Source organism: Suncus etruscus, chromosome 6, assembly GCF_024139225.1.
Source record: "Suncus etruscus isolate mSunEtr1 chromosome 6, mSunEtr1.pri.cur, whole genome shotgun sequence".
NCBI lineage: Eukaryota > Metazoa > Chordata > Mammalia > Eulipotyphla > Soricidae > Suncus > Suncus etruscus.
This window is the reverse complement of record NC_064853.1, coordinates 89035804-89051621: the sequence shown is the minus strand read 5'-3', so window position 1 is coordinate 89051621 and position 15818 is coordinate 89035804. Positions and strand designations below refer to the sequence as shown.

At 38.9% G+C, this 15818-nt stretch overlaps 1 protein-coding gene and 1 pseudogene across 1 annotated transcript; both read left to right on the top strand.

Moving 5' to 3' along the window:
- Positions 1 to 5: 5 nt before the first annotated feature.
- On the top strand, positions 6 to 15032 carry MRPL47 (mitochondrial ribosomal protein L47). Its single transcript, XM_049775914.1, has 8 exons — positions 6 to 103; positions 239 to 244; positions 2462 to 2604; positions 3702 to 3762; positions 5699 to 5795; positions 7578 to 7708; positions 12289 to 12384; positions 14849 to 15032. Exons 1-8 carry the CDS (start codon positions 6 to 8, stop codon positions 14967 to 14969), a joined length of 753 nt encoding a protein of 250 aa, XP_049631871.1. The 3' UTR covers positions 14970 to 15032.
- LOC126012701 (uncharacterized) lies at positions 11067 to 11171 on the top strand (annotated as a pseudogene).
- Positions 15033 to 15818: the final 786 nt, after the last annotated feature.

Here is a 15818-nt window from a genome sequence, read left to right as displayed (position 1 = left end):
AAAAAATGGCCGCGGCCAGTTTAAGAAATCTTTGCAGCAAGGTCTCAACGGCTCTGACGGCTTCCAGGTCAGCAATAAGTATTCAAGCCCCTGCTTGCACTGGGTAAGTGATGCGAGGAAGAAATTTGTCCTTTTTAGCTTTGCATCGTGTTTGGTCACAGGAAATGGTTGAATAACTGGGCTGGAAAGGTCGCAGGAAGGCGGATCTGGGATGCTCCTGACTTGAGAGCCTCTTGAGCTGTCAGTGACCTTGGTGAATCTCCCACCTCTGATAGTTCCGTGTCTTTAGCACTTTATTACTATCTCCTGGAGACCAAGCAATACTTGAGCTCTATGGGTTTCTGGTGTGAGTAGAATTAAATCTAAAGCCAGAGAAGCATTGTATTGGGTAGGTTAGATAAAATTTTAGATGTTCATCATCTTTAGATGTTCATGATTCTTTCCCTTAAAACTATCAGCAGAACAGTTGATTGCCAGAGAAATCTTTGCACCCCCTTTATTTGTCATAAAGAGATTATTCAGTACACTTTGAGTGAATAAATAAAAGTAGCCAAAGGAACCGATAGTTGTCCTACAGCTATGAAAAAGGAACGGTCTTCACGTTTTTTTAATTTTCAGGAAGTATAATAGTTATTATATTAAAATACATTATATTTTATATTAATATGATATATAATATTATAAAATATATAATAATATAATATGTTATATTAAAATAGAACTGCGTTCTATTTTTCACTAGGATATCTTTACCCTCATTAACTTTTTTCTTTCTATATTGAATTGGTTTTAGTACATAATAATCTGTTGTTTGGGCCACACCGGTGTTGCGTTGGCATCATCCCCCTGGCCTGAGCTTGGGGGACCAAGTGGGATGCCGAAGGTAGAACCCTTGTTCTGTATGCAAGGCAAGCGCCCAACACGCTGTGCTACATCTCTGGGGCCCTGAGTATGTCAGTTTTTAAGGGAAGATTTATCTGTTTTTGAATTCAGCTTAAAGTTGAGCACCTCTTATTCATAATATATGAAGTACACTATCTTCAGGAATAAGAAATATATATTATTTTTTTCATTTTACAGAGACTCAGGTTAACCTGATCAAAGTGATTAACCTGAATCAATGATCTCTTCTACTTCATCATCCTTTCCCTTAAAAATTAAATTTAGATATTCATCATCATTTAGATGTTCATGATTCTTTCCCTTAAAAATTAATTTTAGATGTTTTATTTTAAAATGAAATGATTGCGGACATTTTTAAAACAACGTCTGAAGAGGAGTAAAAATGAATGATACCACCTCTCAAAAACATACTTTCTTGCAATTTTTGGAAATTTGGTGCTGCCTCATGACTGGGATATCCTGATGGTTCTATAGTCTGGGGATCTGCAGTGAAGGAATGGAATGCATACTTGCATGCAGCCAACCTTGGTTTAATTTCTGGCACCCATATAGTGCCCTGAGCCCTGCCCAGGAATGATATTTTAGCACAGAGCCAGGAATAATCTCTGAGCACCATCAGGCATTACCCTTCTCCCGCCCCCCAAAAAAAGGAAAAAAGAAAAGAAGAGACTGTATTTTTCGAATCTAGGAACCAATTTTCTTTTTTTTCCGTTTTTGGTGGTTTTTTTTTTTTTTTTTTTTTTTTTTTTTGGCAGAGGGGGTCACACCTGGCAGCACTCAGGGGTTACTCCTGGCTCTGTGCTCAGAAATCACTCCTGGCCGGAATTCGAACCACCATCCTTATACATGCAAATACATGCAAAGCAGATGCCCTGCCTCCATGCTATGTCTCTGGCTCCTAGGCACCAATTTTTAGCTGACTCACATTTTATTACTTTATAGCCATAGTTTTTCGTTTTTGAATTAAGTCATCAGAATTGAAAAGCATGGCACTGAAGCCTGTGTCTCCTAGGAACGAAAACTCTGCCTTAATAATCAAAATAATACAATCATAACACTGGAGAATTTAGAGTCAGTAGATTACATTATTGTGCTACTTTAGTAGACAGTTGAAAATTTAAATGTACTCTAGTTATATTTAATCTCCTATTTTTCATTTATTCACTGTCTAATCAGTGATCATCTATTGTGTGTCATATCTCTTAAGTCTCCTTTAATCTAAATGTATCTCATATTGGCATTTTTATAAGATCATCATTTTTAGAGTATTTCTCATTTAGATTTGTTGAATGCTTCAGACTGAATATTTTTTGGTAGGAAAACAAAACTTGTTTTGACTTCACTCTTATTTAAAGTATTTTCCAGGTCTCAGGAAATGTGCAGTGGTTAAGGGTGGTGTACATTCTCTGACTAAAACAACGCCATGAACAATTTTGTAACCATAGTGCTTAAATTAAAAAACATCATATTAAAAATAAAAATAAAATTTATTTTTTTCCTTTTTTTGAGAACATGACTTTTAAATAACTCCAATCATTTGTTTATTTATTTGTTTTAGGTTTTGTCTTAGCCTCTTAAATAAGAATACAAGTGCTACATCTTTTTATCAGTGTCGATTACTTCATACCACATTGCCAAGGAAAGGCCTGGAAGAATTTTTTGATGATCCGAAGAATTGGGGAGAAGAGAAAGTGAAATCTGGTGAGATATTGGAGTTGGTTAGTTTTAAATATATTTATTAAAGCTATGTCATCTTGGAATAATTTCTCCAGCTTGAAAATTATTTAAAGCTTTTTTGGAAATTATAGAGACAATTAAAAGGGTACTTTAGTAGAGGGTTAAATGTTCCTATATACAAGGGAAATGTTTAGAAGAGGAGTAGGTTGAAATTATTAACTGAAGTTTGAGGATTGGCTTAGATATGATTTATAAGTCTTTATTTTGGTGGGAGTGGGGTGGCAGCAGCGTCTCTGGCAATGTATGTGGGGCCACTCTCAGCTATATGCACTGTGCCTAGCAGTGTCAATCCAATGCTGATGATTCAACACTGTTGTCTCGGCCAGTGATATTTGCAAATCATGTGGTGCCAGAAGTCAGATCCCGACCTTATATAAGCAAGCAAGACCTGCTCTGTAACTCTTTGAACTATCTCCCCTACCCCAGACTTCATATTTGGTTTTGTATTTTGTTTTTGAACCACATTTGGCCATAGTCAGGGATGACTCCCAGATTTTATTTTTTAGAGTTAATTTAAAACCAATGTCTAATGATAAAAAGCATTTTGATATATGTCTGGATATACATTCTCTACTAATACAAACATTTTTTAATGATATTGCCAATAGTAATACTAATATTTTCTCTTCTGTTATCTAATTTAACTCCCAATTCCATTCAAAATATATACTGTATATAATGGAAATGTATATATGTTACCTCTCCCCCAATTCTATATGCTAATCTCACCTGGATGGTCAGATCTGCCCACACCTGGGATGGGTGGGGGTATCTTGGAGAGAGGATAATAGGGTTGCCTGGGGAGAGGATAGGCAGCCAGGATGGATGCAGAGGAGGCTGTTTAGCTTAGAAGCCATGTGGGAAATTCACATGGCGATTAGGGCCTTGTAATAAAGCTGGATATCTCCTGAAGCAGCAACTGACTGCCTGTGAAATTATTTCTCCATCTTTACCCTGCTACCTATATCCATTTTATTGAGAAGCGAGCAAGAGAGTTTATGTAACTTGCTAAAGAGTCTTTAATAAGAACATTATTTTACATTATGTATTTATTTTAACAGGTGCTGCATGGACCTGTCAGCAATTAAGGAACAAAAGCAATGAAGATTTACATAAGCTTTGGTAATTATTCTCCCCATCTCCTTCCCTTTGTTATTAGTTGCTATGACCAGAAATCACACACCTTCTTGGCTGAGGTCACACATCTGGCTGTGGTGCTTGCCCACTCAGCCAAAGTGCTTATTAGGTATCCACACCTTCACCTTTGGTGAAGCAAACATGTGTTTGCTGGGCATTCTACACCTACCTGCCATCCTTGCCCATTATTTATTTATTTTTGGGTTGGTAGGGCTACACCTGACAATGCTTACTCTTGGCTCTTCGCTTAGAGATCACTCCTGGTGGGACCTCGAAGGACCATATGTGGTGCCTGGGTCGAACCCAGCTCAACATGTGTAAATCAAACATCCCACCTGCTATACTATCTTCAGCCTTATTTTTTTTTTTTAAGCTGAGTTCACACACATCTGGCTGTGGTGCACTGGAGATCACACACTGGCAGTGCTAGCGATCCTCAAATACCAGGTTTACCATGATCAGGTGGTCCCAGAGACTGCATTCATTGGCCTCACACTTGCAAGGCCACCGAGCTATCCCCAGATCCCTGGTAAGAATTCTAAGTACATTAACATATGAGTGTTTGAAGCAGTAATGACATTTGTCTGATGTAAGAAGTTGAATAAAGTATTTTATAGTATTATGGATGGTATACACACACACACACACACACATATATAGTAGTTTTAAATTTTTACAACTGGTACTAGTCATAGTAGTAACTTTATAGTAGCTGTACAGTGAATTGAAAAATAATACATTTTAACCCTTCTTTATATTCCTTTTCATGTAGAATCCTTTTTTTTTTTGGTTTTGGGGCCACATCTGGCATTGGTCAGGACTTACTCCGTGTTCTGTTCTCAGGGATCAGTCCTGGAGATCTGAGACCATATAGGTTGCTGGGAAAGTGCCCAGCACACTATGCTATCACTCCAACCGTATTCTCCTATTTAATTGATTTTATTAGTTATCTATGCCCTTCAGTATACTACATCACATTATACTTTGAAGGAGGGTCAGTAAAGTGGGATGAAAATAGTGGATTTTGTATGTGGAGAGTCAGGATTTGATTCTTTAGCTGTGTACCTCAAAAATACCTTCTCTCAGGCTATGTTTTTTATTTTGAAAATGGAAATAGTGCAGCTTCAGAGGATTGTTTTCAGAATTAAATTAAATAATGTATTGACGTGCTTAGCCAGGTTTTTGTTTGTTTTGGGATCATTGTATGGGATCTTTCCCCAGAAATCCTCAGGGACCAGGCAATGCCTGTGATTGAACCTGGAGTTTTTTTTGTTTTGTTTTGTTTTTGTTTTTTGGGTCACACCAGGCAGTGCTCAGGGGTTATTCCTGGCTCCAGGCTCCGAAATTGCTCCTGGCAGGCACGGGGGACCATATGGGACGCCGGGATTCGAACCGATGACCTCCTGCATGAAAGGCAAACGCTTTACCTCCATGCTATCTCTCCGGCCCCGAACCTGGAGTTTTTTATGCAAAGCATGTGCTTCAAGCTTTTGAGCCACCTCATTAGCTCCAAATAATTTTTTTGGTGGGGAGGGGTATGAGGGAATAGGAATAGGCTGTGGAATCAAACCCAGGTCTCTTGCATGCAAGGCACATGTTTTTTCACTGAATTGTGTTCCCAGTCCCTTAAAGTACTTAGCACTTTGACATGTAAGAGTCAGGATAAATATTATGTACCTGCCACTACCTCTCTACAGGAGGAATGGTTTTCTATAACTCTCCCAGTATTTCATGCAGTCATATGGCACATGAAGTATTTATGGAACAAGTGAATCAGCATAAATAGGTCTGTTTAAGGATTATTCTTTGTAATGATGTTCTGTATATGGAGACTTCTAAATATCGTTGATTTTGATGTCAGAAATTACAACTTTGAACAGATCACAGAACAACATGACAGACGCTGTGCTCTTTGACATAGGTATGTCCTCCTGAAAGAAAGAAATATGCTCCTGACCCTACAGCAGGAGGCCAAGCGGCAGAGAGTGCCCATGCCCAGTCCAGAGCGGCTAGACAAGGTAAAACCAAAGGGACTTGGGGCTGGGAACACACCTAGGTTATTTCCAGAATTTGGCTATTGTAATTGGGATGCAATCAATATAGGAAACACTGTACATTTTCAAAGCTAGGAGATTAACATTAATAAAAATGATAGCATTTAATCTATAGATCTTATCATTTCTACTATTCTATTTTTTAACTACTATAATATTTCAAATTTCAACCTATAAGCAAGGATATTATTTACAAGGACCCTAGATCATGCATTTTCTGTTGGATCTTTTTTTTTTTTTTCCTGTTGGATCTTTTTAGCCACTTTTAATCTGTATGCTTAGTCTTTCATTGTGTCTCATGTCATTGACATGTTTTGAAGAATGAGCAGCCCAATTTGGCTTTGCATATTTCTCATGATTAATAGTGGTGACTGGTGGGAATATAGAATGATGTTGTATTCCCATGTGGTATATCAGGGAGCATGAAATATATTGACTTTCTCTCTTAAGTTGTTTGCATTCATTACAGCAGTGTCTGGCAGGTTTTTGCTTTCGTCAGCTATTATTTTTTTTGTGTGGTGATAATTATCCTATAGCTCCTCAAACTTTCATTCATTGATGATTCTCATCTGAATCAGGTATTACTATGATGCTTGCTAAATGTTGGTGTTTCCATCACTCACTCTCCAATTATTAATTGCCTTTATTCTTTATTTGCCTTTATTTGTCCATTTTAAACTTAAAAAAAAAAGTGGGAAGGAGAGGTCAGAAAAATAGCTCATTGTGGGGCCAGAGAGATAGCATGGAGGTAAGGCGTTTGCCTTTCATGCAGAAGGTCATCAGTTCGAATTTGGCTTCCCATATGGCCCCCCATGCCTGCCAGGAGCAATTTCTGAGCATGGAACCAGGAGTTTCCTCTGAGCACTGCCGGGTGTGACCCAAAAACCACAAAAAAAAAAAAAAAGAAAAAGAAAAAATAGCTCAATGAACTGAGTACATACTTTGCCTTCATGAAACCCAATTTTGATTCCTGGGATTATCCAGAACAACCCCCAAAAAGAGCTGAGAGTAAGCCCTGGGTATTTCTGGATGACCCCAAACTCAAATAAATAAACTTTTTTACTTTTTTGTTGACCATGTTTACTCTTTGCTCTTTGTTCAGAAATCACTCCTGGTGGGCATGGGGGACGTACGGAATGGCAGGTATTGAAACTGAGTTGACTGTGTGTAAGGCAAACATACTACCCTCTGTACTAAATTTCAGCTCAAACAAACATAGAAAATAACAAAGTGATATATAGCTACAGATAGATAGATAGATAGATAGATAGATAGATAGATAGATAGATAGATAGATAGATAGATAGATTGATATAGATGTACATATGTGTGTGTATGTGTGCACCCCCCAATTTGTAGGAAACAATTGTGCAAATCACACTATGTAAAAGGCAAAAAAGGAGAAGGAGGCAGGGAGAGAGGAAGAGAGGAGTAAAATACCTGCCCAGTACAGGCACCGGGAGAGGGTGGAAGGGAAACTAGGGACATTGATGGTAGGAAATATGCATGGGTGAAGGGTGGTGTACATTGTAAGACTGAATCTCAATTATCAACTACTTTGTAACCATGGTGTTTAATAAAATAAGAAAAAAAGAGTTATATACTTAAGAGTTTACAGATGATATAATGGGATGATTCTTTGACAGAATTACTCAACATAGGTTTTATAATCTTTATATTTTTTTCCCTTTGGAATTCTGTTGTTTATGTTCATTGGTGTTATATTTTTTTAAATTCTCTTCTCAGGTAGTAGAATCCATGGATGCATTAGATAAAGTTGTCAGAGAAAGAGAAGATGCCATAAGACTTCTTCAAACTGGTCAAGAAAACTCTAGGCCTGGTGCTTGGAGAAGAGACATCTTTGGAAGAATCTTCTGGTAGGTTTATGTGGCTAACAGTGAGTTCTCATTTCCTCATTCTCCCATTCAGTATTTAAGACAAGTTTGATTAGGGGCTAGAGAGATCCTGTAGAGGATAAGGCACTTGTTTGTATGTATTTAGCTCTTATTCCTTTCTGGCCCCCTGAAAACTAGCAGGAGTGATCTCTAGTTCAGGGCCAAAAGTAAGCCCTGAGTACTGCTGGGTCTGCTCCTCACCTCCCCTCTTCAATAAAAAGAAAAGAAATTTAATTATATGGTATATAGCATATACATATCTGATACATACAGGGGTCCCAAAAATCCTTAGAAATTTCCAGATATGAAATGGAAGTAGATAAGTTTACGCATCCCATTTCCATAGTTTGGTTCTTTATATGTTCTAAAACTATACTCTGACATTAGGTAAATCATAAGAGTTTGATGAAAATTATAGGTTCTTTCTCTAGAAAAGTGTACCTCTGCACATAAAATTTTAGAGGGTTATAATACCATGAAACTAATTTTAGGACCCATTATCTGTCATCTTTACCCATCACGATGAACCTGGGACTATTTTAAGTGATGCTTTTGAGAAGGAACATTATAGGAACAAGAGTTTCATTTTGTTCCCCTTACCATCAGGATAAGCCTAATGCCAAATTATTTTATTCCATCTTTCTACCTTTGTAATATCTCTTGAAACTAGTTCTCAGAGTCCTGTCAGAATATTTATGCTGAGATATAAATAACTGAGAAGATGCGGTATATTCTCCTTTTCTACCCTTTCCCTCTCCCATTCCAATTTATTTACATTAAGGTTGAGCTACCAAAAAGAAGCATCATTAGTAAATTTGAAACTGGTCAGTAAGGGGCTGGAGCGATAGGCCAGCAGTAAGGTGATTGCCTTTCATGAGGCCAATCCAGGATGGACCTTGGTTCGATCCCCGGCATCCCATATGGTCCCCCGAGCCAGGAGCAATTTCTGGGTTCATAGCCAGGAGTAACCCCTGAGCATCAATGGGTGTGACCCAAAAAGCAAAAAAAAAAAAAAAAAAAAAGGAAAGAAAAAAGAAACTGGTCAGTAAGATGATAAAAGTATTTTTGGTGGCTAAAATGCTCCTTTTTTGTAAAGTTGCATCACTTTACTATCTCATTTAATAGATTCTTTTAATGGAGTTTACAGTAATGGGACTGATTGGAGCCAGATTTAGAAGAGTAATTTGTACAGTGATTCTATGCAAGAAAGAGAAACTGCCAAAATTTCTGACAAAAATCGTAGATCTCTTTATTTTTTGCTGATTTCTCTCTGGAGAAATTTAGTTGAGGCCAATTAGAAAAGGTGTGGTAGAGACAAGAAGTCAGTTTTAGAATTTTTAAGAGCTGTTTTAAGTATCTTTTAAGTTTTGTTTTTGGGTTTTCCAGATTTTAACTGAATCAAGCAATGATACATATCTCTGGTGTTATTAATAATTATGTTATTAGTATAACATAATTCCAGTGAATTTTCCCTAGTTTTCTATTGCGTGTTGAAGTATTTAAGATTAGGGGAACTGAGAGCTAATACAGTATAAAGCGCTGACCAGTGCCCATAGTGCTTTAGTGCCCAGTGCCTCATAGAGTTCCCAAGCATCACCAGGAGTGTTGCCTGAGTGTAGAGTCAGGAGTAACCCTTGAGCTGCCTGCCAGGTTTGCGTTACTGTGGCCACAAATAAATATTTAAGATAGGGCTGAGCTGTATAGCCGATTTAATTTTCAGCACTGCAGGATCCTCCAAGCACAGAGCCGCAGTCCCTAAGCATTGCCAGGTGAGGCCCCAAAACAACCATAATTTAAAAAGCTGGTAGTAGGTAGCCTTTTATTACTGTTTTGTGTGTATCTGTGTTATGTGGGGGGGTGCCCTCAGGTGGTTTTTTGGGGGGCCCCTCCCACAATTCTTAGCCAGTTTGGCCACTACAGGGCTTCCGCCAGGACTGTACCTGGCAATGCGTGGGTGACCTGTGATGCTGAGGAATCACAACAGAGTCAGCTGCATGCAGTGCATACATATGCCTGAGCCCTCTTCAGCCCTGAAATAACCTTATTTTTTGCTGGGGCATAGGAGCTCACAAGTGGTGTTCCAGGAGTCTCAGTAGTGATTCCCAACCACCTGAAACCCACAATTTAATGCAAAATTTAACACACGAAAAAACGCAGTACTATTTGGGCCCTCTGGTGCCAGGGATACCCAGGATCCCCTGGCAATGCTCGGGGATCTCCAGAGCTGCACCCCTCAAGGCTCAGGGGACCCTTGCTCTGGGAATAGAAACTGCATTGGGTCTATATATGCTGGGCATGCACCTGTGTTGCTGTATTGTCTCCTGGTTTCCTAAAAGACCCATTGAGGCACAGAGTAGAGATGGTGGTGTCCAAGATTATACCTTGTAGTGCTCAAGGATTGAACCCAGAGCCTCACGCATGCAAAGCATTTACAGAGCTCTGCTGTAAACACGTTCATCCAGAGCCTGGAGGCTCATGAGCGAAGACCAGGTTTACAAGCATTTAGTTCACGTTTGATCCCGTTTGGGATCCCCACACCACATCCAGAGTATGAGAACGCAACCGATGCTTGTGACCTCTGGCTCCACCAAGGAAAAGCGATAAAAAAACCCAAACATTACATCAGTTATTTCCTTCAGATTATTTGTAGATATGTCAGGTCCTTGGCTCTTGAGAATTAGTGGGCAGGGTTCATCCTGATGAGCAAATAAAATACCATTTTCCTGCTTATTAGCACAGTGCTACAACTTGTGGCAGTGGCAGGCAAATTGCGTATCAAAAGCTGAGATTATAAAGAGATTTGAACTTAACCTAATATTAATTCTGAATTGTTAGAAATTGATTAAATGGACTGAACTTAATCCTTTTTGTTTTGTTTGGGGGCCACCCCCAGCAGTGCTCAGGGATTAATCCTGGTTCGACATTCAGGAATCAATCCTGAAGGTGGACTCAGGGAAACCATCTGGATGCTGGTGATCAAACCCAGGTCGACCACATGGAAGCTAAGTGCTTTACCTGCTGTGCAATCTCTCTAGCTTACTCCTTTACTGTTTGATTTTGGAGGTTAAGGAGGAGGCACCTAGTGCCTCAGGACTCACTCCTTGTGCTGTTCGAGGCTTGTTCCTGATAGTGCTCATGTGGGCCTCCCACATGCAAAAATAGAGCACTAACCCTCTCAGCTATCTCTCCATCCTCTGCATGTTACTTTTGTAATTGAAGTATTTCCAGGTAACTGAGTTTGTACCTTTTATCTGCATTCAGCATTATGAATTTTTGGTTTTTATGTTGAGATATACATAATTAGAAATTTATTTGCATGTTAAAAATACATAGCATTAGCTTTGGTTGAAAATCACCCACAGCTTTGCCTATGGCCAAAGCCAGTAGGCCCTCAACTCACCACCCACTCTAGACTTGGGGAGGTGAAACCCAGGCCCTGACAAACCAAGCCACAGTGCAGCATAGCACAGGCACCTCTCATCTCAGCCCATGCTAAGCCTGAGGTCCCACTGCTGTGGAAAGGCAGAAAGGAAAGGTCAAGGGTTCAGCGTCTTTCCTTTTCAGTAAAGTTGACGATGCCGAAATACTAAATAAAAAGCATGTCTATAAAATGTGCACATACTTGGTTGTGTCCATATGTGAAACTAGTATATATCTTCCTTATATATGTAGAAAATATATGTCTGTAGTGCAGGTTTTACTATCTTTTCCAGGATATGACCAGGAACTATTGTAGGCATAGAGTAAAAATTGTGTCTACTTTTGGGTGGGGAATCTAAATGATTTGGCCAGACCCAGGAGTACTCGAGCAACACTCCTGGCAGTGCTGGGGATAGAAGCTGGTTCAGCCCATGTAAGGCAAGCTCCTTAACTGTACTATTCCTCTGAACCCCAAAACTGACTTTAAATATTTTTAAAGAATGACCTAAAATAAATTTCCTTTAAAAATTTTTTAATTTGGAGCCGGAGTGATGCGGCAAGCAGTGGGGCATCTGCCCTGCACTCGCTGACCTGGGACGGACCACAGTTCGATTCCCCGGCATCCCATATGGTCCCCCAAGCCAGGAGTGATTTCTGAGCACATAGACAGGAGTAACCCCTGAGCATCACCAGGTGTGGTCCAAAAACTATATACAAGATAGTAAATAAATATAGCAAATAAATATAGCAAAATGTTAACATCTGCAATTTCCTAATGGGTTCATGAGTCTTATTATCTATACTTTTTTCTGCTTGCATATTTCATAATTTCTAACTATAAAGGTGTAAAATCTAAATTGCAATAAAAATATTCTGTCCAAAGAAGAATAAAACTATGCAAAATATTAAAATGAAGGCTGGAACAGTAGCACAGTAGGTAGAGCTGCAGGTAGAGCTGCACACAGCTAACCCGGATTCAATTCCCAGCATCCCTTATTGTATTCTTGATCCCTGCAGAAGTCATTCCTGAGTGCAGAATCGAAGTAACCTCTGAGCACTGTTTGGTATGGCTCCAAAACAAAACACACCAAAAAATTAAAATACATTGAATGTTTCTACAAACTTTTTTGCTTTATTGGCAGGTACAAGTTTAAGCAGTGGTCTATACCTTGGTACCTAAATAAAAAATATAATAGGAAACGATTCTTTGCAATGCCCTACGTGGACCGTTTTCTCAGGTAAGCACAATTACCCTTGACCCTAAGACCTAACATTACAGCAGTTACATATAATGAGCTTTTAAATAATGTTTTTATTGTGGAGAAGATAATACTTTAAAAACTGGAGGGGGAAGACATTAACATTTTGCATAATCTCATCATCCAGTAAAAGCTATTCTGCATCCTTATATTTTCTATTTCCTTGCTATTTAACAGCAGTTGAGTAGGGGTATTAAGTTCATTATTGGAAGGGGAATATAAGGCTTCTGCTCCATTAGACAAGGCAAATGGTCATATGAGCCCCCAAGAAATTATAAAAAAAAATGGGACTTTTAAAGATAGCTCTACTAAAATACTGATCTGTGTCCAAAAGTGGACAGACTCTCAAGGAGTGTTGAATCTTCAAAGCTGTAACTATAAAGGAATTGGTCTGGTTTCTAAAGCAAGGATGCTGCTTCACCCCATTAGCTGTAGCTGCAGAAAAGAAACGAGGGGGTGGGGTGGGGCACGGAGAAATAGCATGGAGGTAGGGTTTGCTACCCTACCTACAAAAATAGTTTGCTTTGCATGTAGAAGGACGGTGGTTCGAATCCCGGCATCCCATATGGTCCTTGAGCCTGCCAGGAGCGATTTCTGAGTGTAGAGCCGCTGAGTGCAGCCTGGTGTGACCTAAAAACCGGGAGAAAAAAAAAAAGGGAACGGAAGGAGGGAAGGAAAGAAAAGAAATGGGAAAAAGTGTGGTTCCTGACTGAATGCAAGGCATGAAGGTAGCTGAAAAGTTAAAGGGGAAAATTCTAGCACCATAACCACAACTTTGACAAGAATCACATTTGCATGACAGACCTGTAGAATAGCAAGGCACTGGCCTTCCATTCAGTCATCCGGTTGTCCCCATCGAGTACTATCAGAAGTAAACGTTGAGCAGTCAGGGCTAGCCAGCTCCTAACCCTAAACCACTTTACCTCTCATTTCTTCTATTTCTTTTTGTTTGTTTGTTTGGTTGGTTTTTGGGTCACACCCGGCGGTGCTCAGGAGTTACTCCTGGCTGGCTGCTCAGAAATAGCTCCTGGCAGGCACGGGGGACCATATGGGACACCGGGATTCGAACCAACCACCTTTGGTCCTGGATCGGCTGCTTGCAAGGCAAACGCCGCTGTGCTATCTCTCCGGGCCCTATTTCTAATGCTTCTTATTTGGGATCAAGTATGTCTTTGTATCCCCACTGTTTTAGAATTTGTCAATCCTTGATTTACCTTTAAGACAAATCTTTCTACAAATCAGCTCCTTTGACATTCTCTTCTTCAATCCAGTCTAACTCAGTATAAAAATACTACTTTGGGTCTTTTTATTCTTCTTGCCTGTGCACACAGCTTCTGGCAGTAATAGGGGACAGTAATATGGAGCTGGGGATTAAGCCAGGGTTGGCTGCCTGCAAGACAAATGCTTTATTCCCTATAATGTTTCTCCAACCCTCGTTTGTACATTTTTTGGATTTTCATCCCAATATAACTCATTTTCATTTCTGTGATTACCACAGCACTGGCATATCACAATAATTCAGTATAAGTCTCCTATATTACGTGGTTTTATAAGCAAGTGCCTTGGAATCCAATCTTTGGACACAGTCTAACCACACTGGTCAAATCCAGAATGATCTTAAAAGTATTGTAGTTCAAAGAATAAAACTGGGTTACGGGGCCGGGAAGGTGGCGCTAGAGGTAAGGTGTCTACCTTGCAAGCGCTAGCTTAGGACGGACCGCGGTTCGATCCCCCGGCATCCCATATGGTCCCCCCAAGCCAGGGGCAATTTCTGAGCGCATAGCCAGGAGTAACCCCTGAGCGTCAAACGGGTGTGGCCCCCCCCAAAAAAACAAAAAAAAACACTGGGTTACATGAGTCCACACAGATCTGTATCATTTCAGCATAAGAGTAGAGAATTCATATCCATGAATTTATCATTTGCAATTTTGACCAATACTCTGACCTGAGAGCTCAACCATGCTTAAAAGGAGAAAATACCTCACAGTCCTGGCATGCTGCTTGGTGAAAGCAAACTCCTTTAGAGAGCAGTGTGTCTTCCAGTACCTAAGAATCATCTCTTAGCATAGGTTATTTTGTTATAGGGAAAAATGATATGCTAAACTGAGTGCTATTTGAAATCAGGCTATTCTCAAAAAGTCTCAAGCAGTATCAGGATGTAAAAGAATCAAGTATTCAATATTAATGATAGGATAGTTTTCACAAGATCCAAACCGTTGGAAACTTGGACAAATTGATTAGGATTATTGTTTTTGATTTCACATTTATCTTTGACTTGCGTAGGTTTAGTGATTGTTCAAGTTTTAATAATTACATGACATCCTTAAAAGAGACTGGGATGATTGAGGCCTTCAAAGTAACTGACTTGGAATATTTTGATATGGATATCTTTAATTGAGTAATGAAAGTTTTGTATAAAATTGGTTATGCTTTATCATTCTAGACTGAAACTTGAGAAACGAATCCGCATCAAAGCAAGGAAGGCAAGTTTAGAGAAAAAGAATGAAAAATTTCTTCAAGAAAAGTTTCCTCTCTCTGGAGCCCAGAAGTCAAGTGCTACCTGAGATGTCTGAACTCTTATCATTTTGTTTTCTTGGATAATAGTTTATATATAAAAAATATGTTAAGTTACTTATAAATAAACTTTTTAGTTAAATGACGGATTGTTTATTCTTTTGAGCATACTGATTTTAGAAGTGATTGTTACTTTTACCAGATGAAATCAGTATACAAAAACTCATTAAATTCATATTCATATTCATTTTCTAAATTCCAACAACTGTTCTAATATCTTTATCTCAGAGTGGCAAAATGATATCACTCCTACAGAGGCAACTGAGGAGATTTGGGGATTCAGGTAGCATTTTTACTAGCATTGTTAATGGAATATAAAAGTGTGAATACTAGTATTACAATGAATGTCTATACTCAAAATAGTGAGAAATATAGAACTTAAAGTAACAAGTATTAGGTCTATAGATTGCTCAGCAGGCTTTAGAGGCCCTGCTTTGATCCCTGGAACTACACATATATGGAGCAAGAACTCCATATATGGAGCTCTGAACATAGAGCTGGGAGAAGGCCCTGAGCACCTCGATGTGGCACAATCCCTCCCAATAAATCAAAATGAATAAATAACACATAATAGGCAAAATATATTTCTGGAATGGCTAGCAATTTTTATTTAATTTTACAAGCCTAAGGTTAAAAAGCATAGGCAATAAGTTTTACTGGTTAATAAAAAGCAATTCTACCAATCCACTGTTAATTAATATACTAAACCAAGTTGAAAAGCATTTTACTGAAAGTAAAATATTTAGAGAAAATAGACATTTATACAAAATTATAAAATGCTTGTAATAAGTGCATTCCAAAGAAAGCACAAACTTATTTTAATTTATAGAGCTAGGTAA

Bases quoted from the DNA above. Each gene is read 5' to 3' on its own strand.
- MRPL47 (XM_049775914.1), top strand. From the start codon at position 6: ATGGCCGCGGCCAGTTTAAGAAATCTTTGCAGCAAGGTCTCAACGGCT. The intron at 7,709-12,288 runs GTAGGTTTATGT...CTTTATTGGCAG, and splicing joins ATCTTTGGAAGAATCTTCTG to GTACAAGTTTAAGCAGTGGT. The intron at 12,385-14,848 runs GTAAGCACAATT...TTATCATTCTAG, and splicing joins TACGTGGACCGTTTTCTCAG to ACTGAAACTTGAGAAACGAA.